Source organism: Haliaeetus albicilla, chromosome 1 (assembly GCF_947461875.1).
Source record: "Haliaeetus albicilla chromosome 1, bHalAlb1.1, whole genome shotgun sequence".
Lineage (NCBI taxonomy): Eukaryota > Metazoa > Chordata > Aves > Accipitriformes > Accipitridae > Haliaeetus > Haliaeetus albicilla.
The window spans coordinates 68,280,325-68,304,430 of NC_091483.1; the positions used below are offsets into that span (position 1 = coordinate 68,280,325).

The 24,106-nt window shown below is 39.5% G+C and overlaps 1 protein-coding gene across 21 annotated transcripts in view; it reads left to right on the forward strand.

The window, feature by feature from the left end:
- LDB2 (LIM domain binding 2) overlaps positions 1-23,351 on the forward strand; it is a 221,526-nt gene extending 198,175 nt beyond the window's left edge. For 3 of the 21 annotated variants that reach the window (XM_069793057.1, XM_069793056.1, XM_069793048.1), the window contains 4 exons: positions 437-502; positions 11,545-11,668; positions 12,812-12,963; positions 22,062-23,351. In XM_069793057.1, the coding sequence (XP_069649158.1) occupies positions 437-502; positions 11,545-11,668; positions 12,812-12,963; positions 22,062-22,292 (573 nt within the window). In that variant the 3' untranslated portion in view covers positions 22,293-23,351. Of the gene's footprint in view, positions 1-436; positions 503-11,544; positions 11,669-12,811; positions 12,964-19,207; positions 19,351-22,026 lie in introns of all 21 variants that reach the window. The other 18 variants (XM_069793061.1, XM_069793059.1, XM_069793065.1 and 15 more) reach the window with 18 other exon arrangements.
- Positions 23,352-24,106: the final 755 nt, after the last annotated feature.

Below are 24,106 nucleotides of genomic sequence, written 5' to 3' on the forward strand. Positions count from 1 at the left end.
TGCATCTTCATGTGTACCTATTGTATGAAGGAAAGCTGATTTCTTGTACAAGGAAACCTGAAAAAAGTGCAGTGTACAAAAGTGAATTTGTAAAATCAAAGGCGAAGGTGATGTTTTGGTTTTCAGTATAAAGAGTCTCTTCATCTGTGGCACATATTTTGAAGTACCCTCAAAAAATTACACACTAAACTAAAACTTCAACTACACCACTGGATTTTTAGACTTGTATTTTGGCCAGGCATAGCCTGTCCTATTGTTCTGCTTTCAGTATCTTTAAGGCAGCAGTTGCTGTCTCCAGACCACTTCACCACAAAAATATTCCTAAACTTATTTCCAAGTTGTAATACAGCTGCACACTAAAAATTGTCAGCATTCAAATGCAGTCCCTACACCCTTGATCTTTTTTATAATGCTGTGATTTGTTTTGGATCAGCAGGAGTTTGAACAAGACAAACAACATACCGGATTCCATCTGAACCTAAGGGAGCTGCCAGGGACACAGGTGAAGAGTGATAGTGGATGCATTTCATAGTCAAAATGAAAAGCGGCAAAACTGATAAGGTCTCATTGTTGCACAAATAGAAAAAGCTAACAGTTTGCATATCAGAAATATCAGGTGTTAGGATTTGACTCAGAACTGCTGAATAGTAGCTTGTTTGCCTTTGGAGAAATAGAGAGGAAGGAAATGTCATGCAGCAACATCACACGTGATAGTGATGGGAGATGGCAAACAGGGAAATAGACCTTTCCGATGCTGTTTCCTAAAGATACTGTTTGGACTGGCTGTGATGGTGGATTATTAAGGAATTCTGGTTATTGAATATCTGCACTTGGCAAAGAATGAGAGAGGAACAAACCTCTTTTGAAGTGCACAACAGTCTCCAAAGTCACCCATGTTTTGTTCTTAACTCGGTGTTGTGTAAGAAATAAAACTGGTGATTGTGTTAGGAGCAGAGGCAATAATAATGAAATGAGAATAAATTGTAAGCTGTATGATTTTTGAACTTCTAGAGAAAATGAAATTACGAAAGCTTTCAAATGTCATGTGTTTTGCACCAGGCCACTGAAACACAGTGAGGGAAAACAACAGCTATTGGGTATCTGTGTTGATTCACAACCTATAATTGGATGTAAAAAAGGAGAGATTAGTTCACAGGACAAGGCTCAAGTAAAAAATATTTGGTCCAAAGTGCTTAGCTCCTCCTGTTAATTACTACAGACCAGCCTTAACCCCCACATAATGGTGGAACTCCATCCAAATCCAGTATAGGCTGAAATCAATGAATCTGTTCCGATTTACATTAAAATTTAATTTTGTCCTGACAAGCTCTCTGAAATTGATACTCACCGCAATACCAAGTGCAGTATAAAGGATCATATCATGCAGTCAACATGATGCGCTTTGCAATATAATTTAACACTAATGTTAAATTAAATTACAAAGATAAATTTTATGGTCTCCCTTAAAATCATTTAAGAGCTTAATTCTGATCTGAGATATGCAAGACACAAATCTTGCCTATTGATCACTGAATATACAGATAGTTGTGAGAGAAGAATCATACAATATGACGGGCTGTACAAGACTTTTCATTATGATACAGGCTTGTGATTTGATGTATTGATCCTTTTCTGCAGTTAGGATCTCTGCTCAAGGAGAAGGCTCAAGCAGGTCGACTTCATTGCAGAAAACACCAAATAATCTATATACTTTGGATGAGGGCAGATTGCACCAGGAGGTCTATAAGGAAGAGTTAGGTGGTCAATTATTCAGATTCTGGGTTTTCACAGCCTTCAGAACTAAGCCCATCAGGAGGAAGATGAGACTTCTGCTGCAAGTTCTTTTGTTTTCATTAGCTGAAAATACATCCAGCAACTGGATGCAGTTTGCCTCTGCCATTGGGATTCCAGGAATATCTACTTGTGTTATTGAAATGAACTGCCCTTACTTTGCCTGATTTGTCATCAGGGGAAAAGGAAGGAACCAGATAACCTTCACTGTTCACTTTGGTGTAGGAAATAGGAACAGGCGTGATCCCAGCTGGTGCAAACAATATTAAAAGCTCTTAAGACTTGAGTGATGCTGTTGAAGGAGGGGTTTTTCAAAACATAGAATCATAGAATGGTTTGGGTTGGAAGGGACCTTAAAGATCATCTAGTTCCAACCCCCCCTGCCATGGGCAGGGACACCTTCCACCAGAGCAGGTTGCTCAAAGCCCCATCCAACCTGGCCTTGAACACTGCCAGGGATGGGGCATCCACAGCCTCTCTGGGCAGCTTGTTCCAGTGCCTCACCACCCTCACAGCAAAGAACTTCTTCCTTACATCTAATCTAGACATCTCCCCATTGTACAGTGGGTGAATAGGAAAAAGAGCATTTACTGAAAGGACATTCTTTTAATGGCTGGGTAGTGAGAGGAAGAGTGAATAATTTAAAGTTGCAAAGTTCTTGCAAAGAGTCCAAAAAATATAAATCTATTAAAAAGCAGTATTAAAACTTCAAAGAGAGAAGCAAAACAGTAGAGCTCTTTTCTAAACCCATAAACTATAGATCTAAATAGAAAGTTTAAGCAAAATCACAAGGAAAGTAAAAAGAGCTACTTTTTCAAAAAGTCTGAGGGGAGAGGGCTATCAAATAGTTACAGCAATGTCTGGGAGGCCTAAAACATTTTTGTAATGCTTAGGAGTATTGTGAAACAGAATTCATTCCAGCACATGCTGTAATGATGAGCGTGCTGCCAAAGTGATAACTAAATAAAGCAGACGTCAAACTCGTCTCCACAAATGCAGCTCCAGCATGAGTGCTTCCCCTCCGACGGGGAAAGGAGAGCACATCTGTCCAGTTCAGCATTCATTACATGGCATCTCGAAGGTGCCTTTAATTACATATAAACTGAATGTCACTAAGACTGCTCATGTCCAGCGTAAGAAATGCTTAGTTTGGTACAATATGAATGCTAAGGAGGCCCTCAAATGAGGTTCTTCTCAGGGCAGAGTGTGCTTAGCTGTCTGCAAAGCATTTCATCAGCAGTTCTGCAAGAACAAAGACGTTTGAACCTGGAGCCCTTTTGCTAGTATGGGCACACTGCAGGGAGTGAGGAACCCAAAGTGCTGGGTGGGATGCAGTGAAGGAGGGAGAAGCTTTTTGAATTGTAAAGGAGGTTGAGTTCCTTGCTGACCAGGTGCACGGTTTTGATGCTGTCACTGATGCCACCACATGAAAGGGCAGAATTAATGGCCACGAGAGCTAGCAAAGTTTCCATGATCATCTGCATTGCTCCAGAGTGTGTGGAGGAGAGGGCACTGGTAGAAGCTGTTAGCTAGCTGATATGTTAAAATTAAAAAAAAAAAAAATTAAAAAAAAAAAAAAAAGAGGGAAGGAGAGAGAGAAAGAAATTAAATTGGGGTCCAACACACTAATGAGAATTAGCTGCAGTGCTGGTGATAGCTGTGTTAAAAACTGTTTCTGTTTCCTACCCACTCATAGTATTTGCCTGGAAAAACACTTTTTTTTTAAGCTTTGCCTTACCTGAAATGAATGCTGCTTCTTTCCATTCTCACTGTTGCTGGGATTTGAAATGGCTGCAGATACAGAGCAGTGTAAAAACATGATGAGCTATGTAGCTTGGGAGCAATTGAGCAGCTGAATACTGCATTATTGAGAAATCATTTGCTACCTCTGGGTGTTAGTGAGAAACTGGAGAGTCCTAGACTGGCATTCAGGGCAGAGCATAGGATGAATAAACATTACGCAGTGCTGAGTATTTACTAGTGAATCCAGCATGGAGCTTCAGTAGTTGCATATCATCCCACTGCATCTTGCAGGGTTGGCAACGCCCAGGAAGGAAATACTGAATTCCAGGAGTCTTGTGGCAGCATTGATCTTATATTGTTTCCTAAATAACCAAAGTATCAATGAAATGAATGACATTTTGCTTAATGTGTGGCAAGCAATCTGCATAGCAAACCAGCCATATTTTCAAGTGACAACACGTGAGAACCATTTAAATACATATCAGTAGTCCTCAAGGGACTTGTAGATAGCTACATGAAATTGTTGTTTTCATGTGCATACCTTACTGTTGCCAAATTACTCCTGGCTTAGTATTTTCCCTCTTATGTAGTTGAGATAGGAATCTCTTCAGAACGAGGAGCTCGGTAGTTTGTGAAATATCCGTGTGTATCTCTGGCACTGTATAAATAATAAATAATAAGCTGTAGATGCTAATGATCATTAATATTGCAAGTGTTAAGCTGGAAATTGTAATTCCTAGCTTCTTAGGTGATTGCAAGTATAAATATTTCTTGACTCAGCATGGTGAGTAGTCACAAAACATGGAACCTTCTCCAGTGTGGAGTGATGGCTATTAAGTATATCCCAGACCCAGTAAATCTCAGGTTACAGAATTTGTCCCAGAATCTGCTCTTCCTATGGTATTGTGCTGCAGAATGAGTTTCTGCATCTTTTAAAGCTAACACAAAATATCCACTCCATATGGTTTGGGAGATGTACTTAAAATATGAGCCAAGTTCAAGCTGATGCAGTGCTCTCTTGCTGAGCCCTGAACCAGTCTAAAACAATTTCTTTGAGAGGTGCGGTCACATTCATCTCAGTGAGATTTTAAGTCAAAGCCTAAAGAAAGAAATGTCAGTGACAGGTTTTAAACCTTTTCATTACTATCTGTTTAAAGCAAATGTACTTAATTTAGGAGTAAATACAGTAAATGTGCTTATACCATATTTCCAAGCAGTTTCCCACCTCCTTCTGGACACCAAAAGCTCATATTGTTCCCTACCTATGTAGCAAAACCAAGGACTTCAATCTGCTTATGCACTGACAATTTAAAAATCTTTGGCACAGAGGGAATTGGAAATACGGAGAGAACAGTAGTTACGGTAAACAAGTCAGGGATCCCCCTATGATATTGGACTACTTAAGCTATTGGAGTTAAGAGCTGCCTTTTCATTCTGTCCCAAAGATCATCTAAGGTTTCACTAAAATAAATAAACCTGTGCAGACTGGATTTTGAATAGTCAGGTTAAAATAACTACTTTTATAATTTAAATCAAAGTGGTTACTGAATTTGCTGCTTGCTACACTAAGTAAGTACTGCAAAATTTCAAAATTGATCATTTTATTCCATGTATATCATTACATGGGATGTACAATGAACATTTCTTATTAGTGTCCACATCTCAACAGGAGCATACAGTGGCTCTTCAAAAAGTGAAAGCAGTTAGCAGACTAGTATGTTGAGTGATGGGAATCTCAAACCCACTTATTTTGGCTTAAAGTTTATCATGCAGGGAAGGAGCATGGATATAGTTGAACCACTGAAATGCACTGATGGAAGAGACTTATATTTGACTTGACATACTGGGCAAGAGCTTAGAATAAAGCAAAAGCAATCCCCTCCAGAAAAACAAGTATGTAAAAAAACCCCTCATTTCTTTTGGTTCATAAAAAACCCAAAACATTTCTCATTTATATCTCCATGTTTTTAATGGAAAACAAAGACGGTTTTTAAGATGAAAATGTTCTGTATTCACATTGTGATTCTTAAAAAACACAAGCTATTTTCAGCAGTGAATTGCAAGCCGGCCAGTGAAAGAAGCAGCAATATGTTCCTAGGAAATTTTCATTCCTCCCTCTGTTCTGCAGAGGAATGATACTTACATTAATTTTGAAAAACAAGCATGAGCAGAGAAATTTAAACTCAGCTATAAGCCTTCCCTATTTCTAACACCAGAGAATGAACCATATTGAGGACTGCAGCAAAGCATTACCATTTCAGTGCCATACTGCTGGGAGCGCAGGACACTTGCACAGGGCTTTGACACCACTCCTGGAAGTCAGACTTTCAGGTATAGCTCTTTCACAGGGGCTGAAAAAATACCCATAATGTGTCACCTTCCTCATCACAGATGTATTAGTAACGTGTCATGAACCTCTGGAAATACATATCTGTGGATGTCCATAGAACAGTGTGCAGAGACCTGTCGGTTCTTTTCAGAAATCCTGCCCCACTGAAGTCAATGGGACCTTTCCCAGGGAAATGCATTGGGGCCAGAATTTCACTGGCAACGTTAACTGGAGCCGTTCTCTCTAGAGCACGTATAGGGCATGCAGAGGGAAGACTGCATTTCAGCACAGAAATAAGATGTCATTGTGTTCAGAATTGTTAGTTAGTAGCTCAATCTTTGTGGAGGATAAAAAATGAGCTCTAAAAGAAAGCACCGAACCTGTTCAAGGCTGCACAGTGTATTCAAGGTATACATACCTTCACTGTCAACACCCTACCTGAACATTAGACAGTGACTAATACTCCCATTTAAATGTTTTTTTGTCACTTTTAGGAAGGGTTGTAAAGGTCTGTGAGCTCTGACTATGCAACAGGTCCTGTAGTTTTCAGGTGATTAATACAGGCTTTCAACCAGGAGAAATTTCAAGCATCAAAGAGTTGAAACTAAATTTCAGTAAAACTTCAGGGAACACTCTCATCTCTGTCAGGTTCCTTGCTGGTGTCATTCAGAAAAACTGATGTTACTTTATACATTAACATTTTAAAGTGTCATCTACATGTAAATTTTAGATAATTCCGGGTTTTTAATTGTGGTTAGTGAAACTTCTGCTTATACAGACAAAACTGGTAACCATGGGAAGACACAGTTCTCAAAAGTTGCTTCTTTTGGTAGACTTTGGGAGTCGATGGCTGAGCAGCACTTACTGACCAGAGATGTTTCCTGCTTTAAGGAAACTGTCTGGTGGTTATGTCAGTCTCACCACCTAAGTATTGCAAGACTCGAGTCCCACTGAATTCTCTTTAAAATGCAAAAGGCATTGAAAGCCTGAAAGGCTGCAGTTCTTTTGTGCTCCTAGCATGTAAGCAGGGGAAGACTGTTAGCTGGGCCAGCTCTGCCACCTGCAGCTCACAGCCAGCAGGACCGCAACGTCTTCACCAAACCTTCGCTACTGGAAATGTAAAAATTCTCATGGAGGTTTCACTGAAGAAGGTAATTGCTAATTCAATTAGCAATAGAATACATAAGCGTATGGTATGCAAATTTAAGGTAAAAGAGAGCTTTCACATTGGTCTTTCTGCTAATCTTCACTGCTATCGGAATGCACGTCTATTCTCAGAATAAAATAGAAACCTGGTGTTAGAACAAAAATCATAAGGCTAAAACCATTCTTGGTGTGACTGGAGTGATCTCAGAGCTGAATCTGACCCCTTACCTATGAAGGCCGTTTTTGGCTCTGCTGATACCTGAAGTATTACAGGAAATTATGTGTGGATCCATATTCTCAGAATCCTCTAACTCCTGTCTGCAGTGCCTCCAGTATCTCCTCATATAACTCCCTTCTTAAAACACACTGGGTTTTGAAACCTATAAATGCTAGTCTTCTCCTCTAAAAAAAAGAAGTCATTAAAAAAATAAAATAAATCAAATCCTTCCAGATGTGTTTTACTAACGCAAAAGACCATGTGCTTTATTATGTTCCCTACTTTCACTTCCCTGAGCCCCAAGGGCATAACATTACCATTTTCTCAAGTTGGATCCAAGCCCTGTAATTGATGAATTGTCCATAGGATCCATATGGAACTCTAGCAAAAATCACTGACACTTTGTACAGCACCAAAATGTGTGCATGTCTCCCACTGTGTGCTCGGCACCCACGAATAGAAACTTTTCATGCCAATGACTTCTCTCACTGTAAAACACTGTGTTCGTCTCTAGCACTGGATCCAACTCACAGCTATCTGCAGTGAAACAGCAATGGTTCTGCAGTAATGGTCAGACATCATTGTGATGAGTTCAAATACGAAAACATGACTGGAAGCTAAATCTAATACTATTGGGTTACTAAGCATTGTGTGGAGTTCTTTCAGTATGTTTTAGTACTGGAGAGGGAAAGTAGATAACCTGTTACGGTACACATTCTTTCAAATATGTTATAAAAACTAAAAGAAGCATAATTTTTCTTTTAACTTTGGGCTTCATTCAATTGCCCACACACTATAGACACCTTCTAGTGCCTGAAACACCCACATGGAGCCTTGAGTCCTTCTGGGACAGCAAGAACGATCAGATGGATCAGATCCAGCATAACCTAGGGCATTTCAGCTGGTGCTAGACACATGTGTGTGGGCAAATGAGTCCCACCTTTTGTGTTGTCTAAACGTGGAGCTTGGAAATGTCTAACTGTGTCTTGTCAAGCGTTGCCATTAAAGGTTCTGGGTCCCTAGAAAAGTAGAAATTACTTCTGTGATCATATATCGTCACTGCACTGAAGTTTTTAAGTCTTTAGGGTGTTTTCCTGGGTGACTGATTCTGAGCTGTGCAGAAAATGCTTGTAGAAGAGATCAGTTTTGCTGGTGTTCCAAATATCATTATTATTATAGTACTGCAGTAAAGACTTGTACATTTTAATATTATTGAATGCTTGAAAAAAAATGTTAAAATAGATGTTTTGAAAAGGAATCTCACAGAGTGAGATTAGGTGATCTGTAGGGAATAGGCAGTCTAAGCCTCAGGCTTCTTCTGTATGCCAATGAATGTAGGAGTACGTAAAACATTTTGTTAGCTTTGTTTTAAGAAGTCACTCTGTAAAATGATGCAGTCAAACCAGCCTGCCAGTTACCCTGCTCACTAGCGGTTAAAGACGGCAGGTGGTTTTGGCCAACCTAGCTCTTAAAAGCATCTTGTCCCCACATTTTTAATCTAGCTCTCTGCAAAAACCAAGCTACTGATTGTCACTGGCAGGTTCCTCAGAGTTAAGATAATTGGACCATGATCTTTTCCTCTTTCAGGGATTCTGTTTTGAGTCACTTTAGATTTCAAATAGGTCTCAAAGGTCACTGAAAAAGGCTGTGAGATTTAATATCAATCATTGTTAATCCAGTTCGTTTTACATTTGTGCACAATTCACATGAGCTAGACGCATTTAAAATGGACTTGTCACTATGGAGCGCAATGCCCTCCCATTACTCAGGCATCCAAAGCTGACCTTACAATTTGCAGACTTTAGAGGGAGAAAATGGTTGTGAATTCCCCAAAACCAGAAGAGGAATTCATGCGAGTCTGTACAGCTCCCAAATATCCAGAAGATGAGACCATGCTGTGTCCCAGTGCAGGGGCCCCAGCGCTTATTTTGAGTCCATGCACGTGAGATCAGTTAGGCATTGCTACGTTTTGGGTCCATATCCCATTTTAATCTTGGGTGTGAAATGAAAGAGATTATAGACAGGATTAGCAGTCAAGATACCTACAGACAGCAGGGACTGCACAGTTCTCCTCAGTGCGCGTTACGGTTAGAGCACAATCGGAAACATCTTCGCCAGATGATAAAGAAGAAACATTCTCTTTGTTGCCAACAACAAATATGTACGGAGGAGTAAATGTGTCATGAATAAAGTGTCCCTAAGGAAATCTTGGAAGACCCTACATGTATATTTACATACTTTTAGTCCCAGCAGCAGTAGAGCTACATGAGTGTAGTGCTCTGCCCAGGCTAACTAGTTTGTTAAGAATTAGCACAGCTATCTTTTTCATGCTAGTTACTATCTGCTTATAATGAAACAGTTTAGGCAGCCCTGCCAGAAACGCAGTCTTTTGAGAACCAAAGCAATGGTGTCGATTATGATCACGAATCTCTCCCTCTCTCTCACACACACACAAAACCTGAGCAAGTGCCTGCAGGTTTCAGAATAAATTGAATAAGAACTCAAAATACAACACCTCTTTCACAGCATAAACTGGATCCTGCACATACTTTAGGCCCTGATGCTCTTAATTTTTGGTAGAGTATTGAACTAGAGGAAAATCTGAGCCCAAAGTGCACAATCTGATAGCAGGTCTCTGTCTATTAGATTATCTTGCAGATATTTATCTGCAAAAATATATGTAAAAAGTCTATGTAAGAAAAAAGTCAATGAGGCAACTGCAGATTCAATTTCTGCAGTTGGAAAAAATAATTCCTCATACTGAAGCTCTTCATTCTCCCTGCTGCTTTATGTTATCTCTGTTTTAACTGCTCTTAATGAAAGGCTCATCAAAAGGCAGTGCCAATACACAATAATATTTAAATGCTGAATTAATCTCTTAGTCCTCATGGCAGCTCCCTTTCAGCTATTTTCCCTGCATACTTTCCATCTCCATTTATAAGAATGAGAGTGGGGTACACATGGGGAGAATGGAGCAAACATTGTTCGGCTCTACATCCCAGAGAGAAGAATTTGCCTTATGTCTTAAATATTTGTAAAACTATGGGAGGAAAACATCGCCTGATGAAGAAAATCCAAGATGCCTCTTCATCAAGACTTGCTAAAATTAAGTAAATAACTCAAAACAAGACTCAGCTTAAGTTATGCCTTTCTGCAGTTGCCATTCTAACTTCTAATAATTTGACCAACTTGTTGCCTTACTCCTGTTGGTAAAAAAAGGCAAACCTTCCCCTGCTTCTAAATGCAGTTCTGCTTTGAAAAGTGACTACAAATGGCATGCAGGCTTCATGTTATTTTGTGTCAGCTATTTCTTTACCGAATGTGCTCAGTTAGCAAGTAAGAACCTTTTCCATCTATGTGCCAGCCCTGCAAATTTCAGGTGGAACCTAGGGGTCAACCTGGATTTTTTCTTGTCATGTAAGATGACCAAAAAAACAAGGATCCTGCAAGTGAGAGTAAGCCCTCAATTACACGTGTGCAGTTCTGTAGTCTTCTGTGGCTTTGCATAAGGTTTAACTGACTGGAAATGATTCTGTGGTGATAAACAGGAGGGAATAGAAACCAGCTCACTGTGTTTTTTATGCTAGATCTGCTGTACTAACAGGAGCAAAAAGCAGTGAACAGTGATTTTAATTACTATGTGAACAGGTAGAAAATATATAAGACGATATTTAAGGAAGAGGTTTGCTTGAAATTCCATGTTTTCAGAAAACTCCAGCTTCAACATAATAGAGCATTCAAGTTGATGAGGAAAATAAAATGCTTCCCTTTTTTCTTGAACATGTCATTCACGTGATGGAAAGAGAATGTATAGTACTCATAACAAGAAAGGAACAAAATTATTTGAATTATTTTGCATGCAATAGCAAGATAAAAGAACACATTTACAACCCTCATTTATGAGAAGTCTTCATTGTGGAGTGCAGCAGGACAGAAGATGACTGTGTGTACATTTTGCTATATGGGAATGATAACCCGCTATGGGCATTTTATTATTTATTAATTCATCTTTGCAGTTTTGGCAATCAAGCATGAAAATTTTCTACTCTTCTGAAATCTCTGTAGTCTGGAAGACCAGAGTTGCAGTTTATCTGATTTTTTATTAAAATAGTTAAGATAGCAAATAGTGAGCAAAAGTTTTCTCAATTCAGAGTTTTGATTGTGCAATCCCAGTGCAGATTAAACTGAGCTGTACAAGGCATGCTCTGTTAGCAAGGGTAAAAAAAAAAAGCCAAGAATATACTTTCCAGCTATGTAAATACTGATCGACTGAATTTTTGCTTGGATTAAATCATTCTATTCTGACTTTTTCTTCCAGTTGTGTGTAATACTGGAGCCAATGCAGGAACTGATGTCAAGACATAAAACTTACAATCTAAGTCCTCGAGACTGCTTGAAGACTTGCTTGTTTCAAAAATGGCAGAGAATGGTGGCCCCACCAGGTATGTTTCATTTCCAGTGTTTTACTTATTTTGCAGTTAAATTAATATAGAAATGATGGGAAAATTTACTGCAAATTTACTTACAAAGGAAAGTACTAAGAATTAGCACTGTTCCAAAAGTAAACCTGAAAAATCATTCTGATGTTTTATGATTTCAGTCTGACCCAACTGATTTATAGATGTGCACATTCAGATGGTTTCACTATGACTAGGATATAATTTAGTACAAAAATATGTGTAGATGGAATGCAAAATGCCTACTGGCTCCATTAGAATTCATCGTTTGTGTAATTCAGCTTCCTGCTGTGACTCTGAAATTACAGCTACAATTCATAATTAATTGTCTTTGAGACTAATATAATGTTATTTACAGGCCTGGACCTAATCTCCTTCCTCTTACACCTCAAAATAATAATTCTCTCTTTTTTCAGGTTATTAAAGATTTGTATATCTAAAACTATTCACATGGGTGCCCAGGCCAAATTTTTAGAAGTACAATTGCCCCTCTGTTCTTTGCCAATTTAAGCGAAGTTATGTAATTGTCCTGATTCAGTCTGAGTTTAGACGACTTGCACAGAAATGGCATTCAGCACACTCTAACGTGTTCTCTTGGGAGCGGCAGTTTGAAAGATGAAGCCCACAACAGAGGTAGAAGGAACTCAAATGGCAGTTGCTTGTATGCTGCATCGATGGCAGCAGTAGGGTAGAAAGCTACGTTTAGCCTTTGCCTCTGGCTGGGTCAGTTGAGCCTGTACCCTACATCAGAATAAGACCTGGATTTTTGTTTAGCACTGTTGCTTGCTGTGTGACCTTCAGCAAGTTACGCAGTCACTTTGAGCGTCATGGTAGTTATCATGATACTCCCATTGGTAAAACGCTTTCAAATACCTTTACAGATAATGCTGGGAGAATAAGCTTTGTTAGTCCATTATACAAAATTGAAAGCAGATTCTATTGGTTTGGGTCCAAATATTATTCTATGGTTTGTATGTTAAATCTACTACTACTACTACTACTACTACTAGTAAACATAGAAATTTAAAACTGGATGAAAAAATATTTCAGCACTTCTGCTTATAGATCATTTTAGTACATGCTTTACAATATCTACCATTTGCTTTCCTTCTTACCATTTTATTGCAGCAGAACCCACAAGACAACCGACAACCAAACGGAGAAAAAGGAAAAACTCTACCAGCAGCACTTCCAACAGCAGTGCTGGGAACAATGCAAATAGTACCAACAGCAAGAAGAAGTCAGCTGCTGCAAACCTGAGTCTATCAAGTCAGGTACCTGTAAGTCTCACTTTCCTTTTAGGCCTGAATTGCTTATGCTGCTTTAATTCTTTCCTTACATTGTAAAGAAGGTGCATTCTTGAGCGTAAACTATCACAAGCAAAAGGCGATCTTGCATAGTATGCTGTGGAAGCTGGGGAATTAGTGGAGAGATGTGAAGAAGCCATTCTGCAGTGCAGCTTTAACGAATGACCCTCAAGCAGGGGTATCCTGAGGACCCGATGTGATTTTTTTAAGGCCTGGGCCAGCTCCCCTTCTTGTCAGTGGGAGTCCTTCCACTGGCGGTGGGACTCAGATTGGGCCTCGTGTTTTTAGATGTAGCACGAGTCTTGCAGACTTCCATCTGCCAGGTGCTAAGTGAGGATGAGTCCGTGTGGAACAGGACAGCCGTACCTAAGCAGACCGTTGGTCTCTCTACGTTAGTACCTTACCTTTAATTGGTGCCGGGTTCACGTGCTTGAGTGGAACAGGTTATGTATGAATTAACTTACCTGCAGCGGTTATCTCTTTTTCCAACCACTCCATTTGCAGAGGGTAGATCCCCAGGAATATGGGTCTCAGCTTATCCATCCTGCTAGCTGTAACTGTTGACATCCTAATTATATAGGGAAACACCAAGTCATTTCCAGAACTGTACCAGCACTTTAATAATATCACATTTATTGCCTTAGTCACAATATAGGGGTAATCAGACCCCAAATTGTGACAAAGTGTGCCTTAGTCAATACGGAGATAGCTTATGCATTTTAAAGCTAGGGAAATTAATTTGGTGTTATAGGAACTATAAAGTGGTGTCTTGGGAATAGCATGCAGGGATTTTTATTGGATTTCTGATCAGCAGATAGGAAAGGGCTAGGGCTCCTCTGAAGCCTGACAAAGAATATAGGCCTTTTGTTAGCACAAAGCAGGCACTTCCTAGGAAGCTTGAATACCCAGATAAAAAAGAGGAGTAGACTAACACCAGTGAAATGAAATGAAGATTTTTGTTTAGCAACTGATTCAGCAATCCACTAGCTTACAGAAGCTTTGGGCTTCAGTAAATTAAACTCATATTTTCTCCTTGTCATATTAAAATTTTCACGTGGCTTGCATCTCTGGAGTCAGATTCTTTCCCTAATATAGGCATCTCCGGGTTTTTCTGGCAGCACAAAGCACTCAGAAGGCCAGCTACCTGATCCTCTGGTGGCAGGGACCACTCTGCCTCACTGACTGTGTCTGCCAGAAAACCCCTTGGATCAATAATCAACCATATTTAAGAAAAAACAGCAATTAGGTGCAAAACTGAGCAACCAGCTAGTTCCCTGCTGTCTCCAAGTTTAAAAGACAGTAAAATCACCTTATCTCAGCTACTCCCTGCCCTGAGTTCAGTTCAGCAGAACCAGAATCTGACCCCCTGCCTCTCTTCAGCCTGCTCCTCTCTGGAGAGACAGCTTTTGTTGGCTTTAGTGGTAGCCACGTGTACTTGTATGTTTGAGTGTAATTGAGCCCTCTGATAGTTACCTGTCACTCCCACTGATATTCAAGCTGACTTCAGGTACTGAAAGGCTACTCCTGACAGATGAAGTAGTCAAGGCTACTCTTCCTGATGGAGATGATAGTTGAGCATCTGAGATATAATGGTGAAGTCTATCATGGTATGAGGGATGGATTTTTAGTCTTCACTGGCTTTCAGGATGCTGCATAGTCAATATCTTTCAATATTGTTTGTTTTCTGTACCAGAGTAGCAAGTTGGTCCAAACTCTTTTGTATCGAGGATCAGGTTTGATTTTTAGGACCCTTCTCCTTTCCCTTTGCAAAGTGGAAAATGCTTAGCTGTTCGATTTGACATACTAACAGCTCTTCACATCTTCCCCACAGCAAAGATAGCAAACCAGATGGAACTGATGGTTGGGCCACCCTGTAGAGTAGACAGAACTCAAAATAATTTCAGCAGTAGGATATTTTGGTGTAAAACTATTCAACACTTTTCAGTTAAATGGAGAGAAGTTGCCATGTTTCTTCAAAATTATGCATACTTTGAAGTGGGCCTTATTACAGGCATGCCACTGCTTTCTGAAGTCAGCTGCAGGTAGCAGTAACTTGCTTTCTGTTTCTTTCTCTTAACTTTACCTTAAAGTGACTCATTCAGTAGTTAATGTTTGACTTCCTGTATATGCGATAGAAGACAAGATATCCTCAAACAAAATTTGACAGTTTTCATCTAACTAAAAGCTTCATTTGGCCATAGAGTTTTCTGTGAATGGGACTTTCTTGCTCAGTAGAAAAAACCCTACTGAAATCATTCATTCTCAGTGTTAAAAGCATTTCCCCCCTCATTATTAGAGAAGAGGAATGAAATAACTGCATCTTCTGTCCAGATGACTCACATAACCAAAGCTACTTTCAGTTTCATTTTCCCCATCCTCCTGTCTGGAGAACCCCAACGATGAGCTCATATCCATACCAAACCTGGATTAATATGAACTCATGTACTCCAGCTTTCTCTTTTTCTTCAGTGATTTCTTCCCAGCCAGCAAAGACAGTCTCTCCATCATAATAGAATCTAACTCCTAATTTCCTGTCACTTTTATGCTTCTATCTTATTTTCTCCTTGATAGTAAATTAATCCTGGTTAGAGAATGTTCCCTTAGCCTCTATTCTATGCAATGTTTCTTGGTTTAGGGCATTAGTAATTATTCAGTTTTGCTCCTACAGTAATGCTGTGTACATTCTGGAAAATGTGCGAACTTACCATATACCTCATCCACATTTCTCACTCGCACCATTAACTTCTGTTTCTTTAATGAGGTCTTCATGTCTGGAGAGGCAAATGTTCCATGTTCAGGACAGTGACCGGAAAGCAGCTGGAGTACCATCAGCTATGACAAAGCTTGAAACTTAAGAAAGATCTGTCATTTTCCACATAGCCCTTTCCGGATCTTCAGATAAATACATGGGGCTAAGCAAACCTTGATCAATGAGATGGAACGGTACTTGTCACATACAGATTCTTCTCCAGTAATAGGATATTGTGCCATTTCCTCTACGTGTGTTATTTTCTGATCAGTTCTTCAGGCAGAGGCAGTGCTGACAATAGAGAGCCAAGCCCAGAAAGTGAAATGATGTGGTTATATTTCCATGCGTGGGTCAGGTTGGCACTGCATCCTGAAGTTCAGTTGCTGAAGCCTAATCAATCGGTATCATTTGTGCCCTTTGTGTTGCCTTAAATTTATTAGCACTTTGACTGTGCTGACGCATTCTGATACATCTTTAATAATACAGTCTTCAAAAGCATCTTAGCCAGTGGGTGGGTACACATCTTGCCTCTCATCAGTAATTTGAAAAGGGTCAGTCTCAGTCTGTCCTCATATCTCTAACTATTTTTTACACTTTCTCAACCCTGCTAAATAAAACATAAAGTTTTGCCCTTTTGACAGTCACTTGCACTCTATTACACTCATTTTCCCTTATAATGAGGGGGGGGGGGGGGAAGAGTGGTTTCTGTGATTCTGCTAGTTCTCATGCTACTGATTGCAGACCTTCAGCATCTCTTGTCAATATGACTCTCCCTGCCCAAGTCCCTTGTTTAACACCTCTTCTACATATGACATATTTCCTACGTTCTTAAAACAAAGGTAGTTAGCCAGTGTGCTACATGATTGCACTGCACAACTCATGTCTAGGTTGGCCTATTACTTGTCCAGTGATGCTTTTGACCTGAATCCTGTAGGTACTGAGGCAACACACTGTAGCGTGTTGGAAGTAGAACCAAGTGCCGCTAAAGTCACTCCAACAGCACAAATACAAAATAATTTTTCTCACTAGAAGTTTTCTTCTCTCAGATTCTCATTGGTGCAGGCTCAATACTGCCCATGCTTTCCACAAATGCACTGGCTTTTTTTAGTGTGTAAAGAAAGTTGACAGAACAGGGACCCAAAAATTGTAGTTCACTCAGCTGTCCTAGTCTCAGCAGATGCCAGTCATTTGAAATGTTCTTAGATTTGTTCATGTTCTAGATCACATCTGATCTTTGGAAGAAATGTTAACCCACTGTGCAGAAACTGGAATTACCAATTTCCTCTTTCCCCTAAACAAAGAGCAAAGATGGGCAAGACTCCTTCCACAAGGTTCATAGAAAATCTGCTTTTCTAATGTTAGCCTTCCTATGATTTCAAAAAGATTAGTTATCTAATTTGCGTGTGTCATTGCCTTATCACTTACACAGTACTAATTTCCTCTAATATTTGAAGCTAGCTGCAGTGTTTTCCCAAGTCTTTGCTCAGTTTTCAAGCCTCTTTACTGGCTGAAATTGTATTTCTTTGCATTTTTCATACTCTTCCATTTCAAATAAAACTTTCTTGCAAGCCCAGGCCTTTGTACGTAGAACAGTGACTTGTACACTGTGATCTGTGGATTACAGATATATGCAAGATCGTCAGAAGGGGCCTGTACAGCCATTATCACTTAAATATCACTTTCTGTTAAGTTTAATAAAAACAGTGCACATTGATCCATTTTTATCTATTTGAATTTGGAAATTTGACAACAATGCACAACTCTCACAAACTCTAAGAGCCATTGCTCTAGGCTGCTCCCAGTCATAACTATAGAAATTAATAGGTGGATTTTGCTTTCATTTACTAATGAAGATCCTGTTGAATGTAATACTGTAACCATGAACACAGTGAAAGATCATTTGTGTTGGAAAGAATAAAGCATCACTACATGCCACTAAGTAAATCAAATGTTCTTTCTTACACCCAGAGTCCTAATTAGAGCCTCACTGCACTCTTTAAGCAAGTTACATACCTCAATAATCTCTCTTTCTCTTTGTAGTTCTCTGTAAGCTCCTCAAAAGCCAAATCCATAAATAAACCTGCTAATGTGGAAGGGAGCAATACAACCTCTTACGTGTTTCAGAAACAGGGGGTAGGTTTAGGTGGTTTGTAATGGATGTTGTGGTACCAGAGTTACAGTTCCAGGGCCAGAAGATAAGTGTCAGAAATTTTCCCGTGTCTCAGAACCGTGTCATTCAGAATCTAAGATTTAGCCGTAAGGAGATGAGAGTGAACAAATTGGTTTCCAGTTGTTGTGCTTTAGGAAAAATATTCCAAACAAGACCAGAATGTCAAGTTAACAGAGAGGACTATGATGAGATGTGAAAGATAACCATTTTCCTCTAGAAACTGTTTACTCTGAAACCGAATTAAAATGTCAGTTCTGTTTCTATAGATCATTTCAACACCAATGTCAGTCCAATGTTTTTGTCTTGGAAGCAGTGACCATTATGGGTGCAGACAGCAATAGGGCTCTCAGTCATTAATAATTTTTGTGCCAAGGAGCTAAGAAGTCAATTATTAAAATAATCACCACTAACACAATTCCGTAAGAAGGAAGGCAGGCAGGAGGAGGTACCCTTCTTCTTTTGACTTAGCACTTAGAGGTGTGCTGGCTGCTAAAGCTAGTGTAACTTTCAATCCTTGGAGTATGAGACTTGCTTGAACAATATGCTTGATAGTTTCAAGCATGTTTAATTATCTCAGGCTTGTGAAGCACTGTTTGTCTACTTCTGGGGACTGTGACACCTGAGCTACAAACTAATCGCTGTAACACACTGAGCGGGGCTACGTATTAACAGCAGCAAAGATGGCAGGCATAGGGATGGGGAATTTTACATGGCCCACCACACATTTTTACCTCCAGACTCCAGTAAAACATTGTTTAGCCATAGAATGATCTTTAAAATCCCAAGTTAAAAAGTTTAGTTATGTAACTGGGCATAGCAGAGCTAAACTTTGAGGCTAGGTGTAAAAAAGATGAAGCCTGAGAAATGACCGGTCTGTTAAATAGAAGCGCTTGCATTTGAGTTGTGTATGAAGTGATCTCTGTGTATAGTTTATATGCATCGATTTAAGTTTGGATGGCAATTAGGGTTATTTCAGGATGAAAGGTATGATATACATGAAAGCTGCTTTTGTGGTTATATTATTAAATAATACATTTCTATCACATAATGTAAAACATCCACTGCTTTATTTACAGTGCTTCACTGCAACCATATTTTACTATCATGAGACATTCCTTGACCAAAAATGTTGTTTCTAATCACAGAGTAAATTAATAAGATTGAGTGACTACAGTCTAAATCTTTTTTAAACTAATCTAGTCAAATATGTGCTACCATAACTAGGCCATAGCAGTGTGTGCTGCCGTGCAAGAGACTAGGGTTTAATTCTTGGATTCTGCTTCTCACTCCATGAGCAGGAGCTAGGAGCACTCCAGAGCTGCAGCCTCAACCCTGGGAGGGATGGAGCCTTGTGTCATTCAACAGCAGTGACCCCCACTGGCCAATTTAAGGAGAAGCATTGAGGGGCTCTAAAAGGAGTCACTTCCAGTCCTCCTCAGAGGTTGGTGGTCATTGCACGGGATCTAGTGAGTGGAGGTTCAATGGGGTGCACTCGGTGGGGTCTTCAGCTTTCAGTCTGAGGAGCAGAATCCTCTCCGGGGAGGAACCAGCATGTGTGCTTCCTGAGACACTATTTTTGCCTGACATAACTATAGGCGGCAGGATTGTCGAGAATATATATATATATTTTTTAAATGTCCTGTAACTAATGCTGTGATATCTATCTTTTAAATAGAACGAGGGAAAACTCCACTAACCTCAGTATAATTGTAGTTTAATTCCCAGAGTGAGAGAGAGAGAGATACTCAATAGCATGGAGAGAAATATAAGTGCAAACTGTCCTCTCAGTGGGTGTCATTATATTAAAGAAATAATATTTGCAGAGAATCTGAGAAATTAGAGATGGAAATAACTTACAAGGTCATTGAGCATCTCCCCGCTGATGCACGAATGTTTCCTACCACAGATTGAGATTTTTCCCAGCCCAGTGTTAGGTGACCTGAGCAGCAAAGCTAGCACTGTTCCAGTGGGGTCATTAATCCTCAGTCTGCAGTTCTCAGTAACAGGAATACTGTCTTAGCAGTGGGGGTTACATTTTCGCCTACTTATTCTCATCTTAGTACCCTAGTTTACATCTCATCGGATTGGCCTAAAGCGATCCTCTTCCTTTCAGCGCTTGCAGCTGTTAAGCATATTTACCCCTCCCAATCATTTGGTGGATGTAATACGTATTTAATTCTTCGACGTGGCCTCCCCAGCCAGCGGTTCTAGCCCCATAGTTATTTTTGGTGCACTTCTCTAAGTCTCATCCAAGTTGCCGACCTCTTGCTGGTATGGCAACAGGGAGAACTTGAGGTCCATACTCAAGACCGTTGAAGTAAGAGGAAAAGTTGCCACCTCAGTCTGTGATTCTGTATTTCAGCCACTATGGTTCTTTTTGCCTGCTGTATCACATTGCACACTCAAACCCAACTTGCTGTCCTCTGCCAGGTCTCTCTTGTCATTAATGCTCTCACAATACCATGGGGTTAGGTCTGGTTCAGCAGTGCACACTACATATTGTCTGTTGTTTAGAGGGATGAAATCAATTAGGATAAACTTTTGGTTATAAACACCTTTGTCTTTTAAACTTTTATGTCGCAAAGCTGTGTGTGAGATTTAATCAAATATTTTACGGATATATGGAGTAAGAAAATATAGACAATGTAAAGAAGAACTCATGTAACAGTTTTCATCTACTCACAAATTTTTCACATAGCACAGGCTGAAAATATGATATAAACATTCTTCTGTAGCATGTCAGCCTTTGCTGAGGGATATCGAGAAACAGTGTAAATACTTACAGGCAATAATTTGTATTGTTTCATGGTGAAGGCAGTACATATCTGATTAAAAAGAAACCTTATTAAATGCAAACATTTGTCTTCTGTTTGCTTTTTACAAATGCTTTTACATTCATAAGGAGGAACAGATCCTTTAAAATATGAATCTGTTGTTCACTAGGCTTCTTGGAAGGGCTTGTGAAATCAGCAGGTACAAAGCTAGACATCTGGAATTACCGCACTTTTACCAAACGCTAGCTGATGCCCTGCCACCTGAGCTGCATGAAAAGATGCATCCCACATATTTCTTTAGCAGTTAGCACAGCAGCCTGATTCTCCGTTGAACAGAGAGAACAAGCGAGCTCTCTGGCTTTGCACCTTTGCTTTCCAGTCTCAAGTTTGCACCTTTCTATCCCATGCTGGTTAGGTTTTTTGCAGCAAATGTGTGATGCACTGGAGTACAGTAGGCGGTTTACTTGTTTTCATGGAAGGACAAATTGTACTTAAAGCAGTGATTAGATGAATTCTTTCTTTCTTGCATGCTTCAGTTTTTGATGACTACTAGCTTCATCAGTGTAATTATAATTAGCACTCTTCATCTTCCTTTTACGGTACCAGCTGGACAGATTGGTCCTCTTACTGCACAGATTGGCGGCAGGGTTGCCTACATGGAGTTAGGTGACAGGCACCATGAAATAACAGATGGTAAATTCAGGGCTTGTTGGCAATCAGCAGGTTTTTGCTAATGACTTAATTAGCTATGCAAATTGTCAAATCAGTGTGAACATTGTTTTTATCGAAAACTTTACCTAAATTAATTACCATAATTAAGTAGCAGAATGTCAAGTATATTGGATGCGTAAAAGGGCTTGGCTGACTATGGATAAGAGAGTTACCATCTTTATTAGAGTGCTGTGCTCCACATTTGAGAAGTCTGAGGTTAAGAAATGCAGTTTCTTTTAAACTACTTTTAAAATACGCCTATCGCCAAGTTCCAACTGAGATGCACCCTGGTGCCTTTCCAAATAAAATGGCTCAGGAAAGAATTACTGGATAAAGGCTAAATATTTCAAGCAGGAGTTTAAGGCAGTTTCATAGCCTGCTTATTTGCTTAAAATCATACACATTTTTCAGTCTACCTGCTTTTCAGTTCTGGGGTTTCTGAGATCCAGAGCCATAAGCATGCGGCTAGAGAGATGTGTTACAGTTTTTTCATTTAAATTAGAAATAAGTGTAAGCCTGTCTCCTGGTTCCTACTATGCAGGAGCTTTTAACTCTGTTGTTCAAATATCACAAAGTTAAGAGATGCAAATTCTCTAACATAATTTTTTTAAGTTGATTTTTTCTCTCTCAAGGTTTCCATATAACAAATATTGGGTGCTGTTCACAGGATGTCATGGTGGTAGGAGAACCAACTCTGATGGGAGGCGAATTCGGGGATGAAGACGAAAGGCTTATCACTAGATTAGAGAATACACAGTATGATGCAGCAAATGGCATGGATGATGAAGAAGATTTCAACAATTCACCTGCACTGGGAAATAACAGCCCGTGGAACAGCAAACCTCCTGCTAACCAGGAGACTAAATCTGAAAACCCCACACCACAAGCTTCCCAATAGGTTATTCTGCAGCAGTACCCACTGCAATGTATGTCAGTGGGTTATTAATTACTGTTTCACAGCATTCTTAAAAAAAAATTTTAAAAAAAACACCTTTCAATGGATACAGTATCAATTTCTAAACTAAAGCTATCTGTTGTTTTTTTAATTAGGGAAAACTCTTGTATAAGCTTCCATATACGTTTCTTGGAAGCATTCACATACAACATGATACTGGCACTGACCTCAATTAAAATAATTGAAAATTAGATAGCATCTCATGGCAAATTTCTGACAATACATTTTATTGGAAGGGGTTGTTTTTTTCCTCATCAAACAATGGCCATATTTTAAGAAGTCATCAGTGCTCAGGATCTCATGAACATAACTATGTAAAACTTTTTACAATTGTAATATATTTTCTGCTTTTCAACTTGCACCTGAAATTTCTTGTTTCAGAAAAAAATCAGCTTTTAAGGAAAAGTAATTTAAAGTAACTTTTGTTATTTCTTTAACTTTTCTTTCATCGGTTAATCATTTAAAGGATCCAGCATTTTTAATTTACATTTAGCTGATTCCAGTAGATACTCTTTCCATCATTTAATAAAAATGCTGAAACAAGAAATGTCTTTTTTTCATCAAAGACATGAGAAATATTTTTATGTGGAAAAAGACACCCGGTCCTATAAGAGTTTATGCTTTGTAAAATTGCTGTCAATCCAGATATTTTAAAGCCATGTAATCCATTAACTTTGTGGGCAGCTTAATAAATCTAAAACTTTTGTGTTTTTATTATTGTATCTGAGTTGGCTTTGTTGGTATTTCTTTTCATAGTATATTTCTTGTATAATATTTTTGTAAAGCCCTCAAACCATTTTTTGGTTTACCTTTTTTTTTTTATTATTCCGGTGTATTTATGTGAAACTTTATAAAAGAAACTAATTTTTTCATTTACATATTAATATGTTCAACTCATCATGTAAAGACACAGTGAGTCAGTGTGTTATATAATACAACTGTATTTTATGTATGCTTTGCCAATAAGTGTGCCAATAAACTGTGTTAACAAACGTGCTCTTATATAGTGCATTTACAGTTCCTTGCATGCAAAAGACACACATCCACATGCAGGATGATGCACCAGGAATTTCTGGAATTAGCATTTCACTGAATTATACGCTGAATCTTTTTTCAGCAAAAAGGGAAGCCTGTAGTTTAGGTGTGAATCGCTTACAGCTCAATTTGGTTAGATGCTCTTTTTTTAACATTAATGATGTGTAACACCACAGGTCAGTAACAGCGGCGAGAGCCGAGCACGAGGGAGTGCAGGGCATCCAGCAAGCGCACCTCCATCCTGAACTTTGCATCCCTCGCCTTCCGGGGCTGAGGCTTATCAGAGCAGGGATTTCCACTCTGCTGAATTCTGTCTGATAGTTTTACGGTGAGTCCCTCAACTGGGGCTGAGAGGATTTGAAAAATTCTCCTTCTTTCTTCCCTTTGCTATCAAATCAATTGTTCACGGGAGCAAGCAAAACCTCTGGACTGGTGCAGCCGCTCTGAATACGGCCCGGCATGTAAAGCCCCTCGGCTGAGCTGGGAGGCACAAAGGCACACGCCTGCATGCCGAGGCAGTTGAGAAGCCCTGCAAGGTGCACCCTGTGGGTGGCAAATACTTACAGGGAGAATTACCGACACAGAGATCCTGAACCTACAAGATCCTGCCTCTTGTACAGGGGAGCGATGTTTTGCTCTTGACTGAAACTGTGCTTTTAATATTACTGACATTATAAAAGCATCTGAAGAACTCCTGGGTTTTTTTCTAAGCATACCCAGAA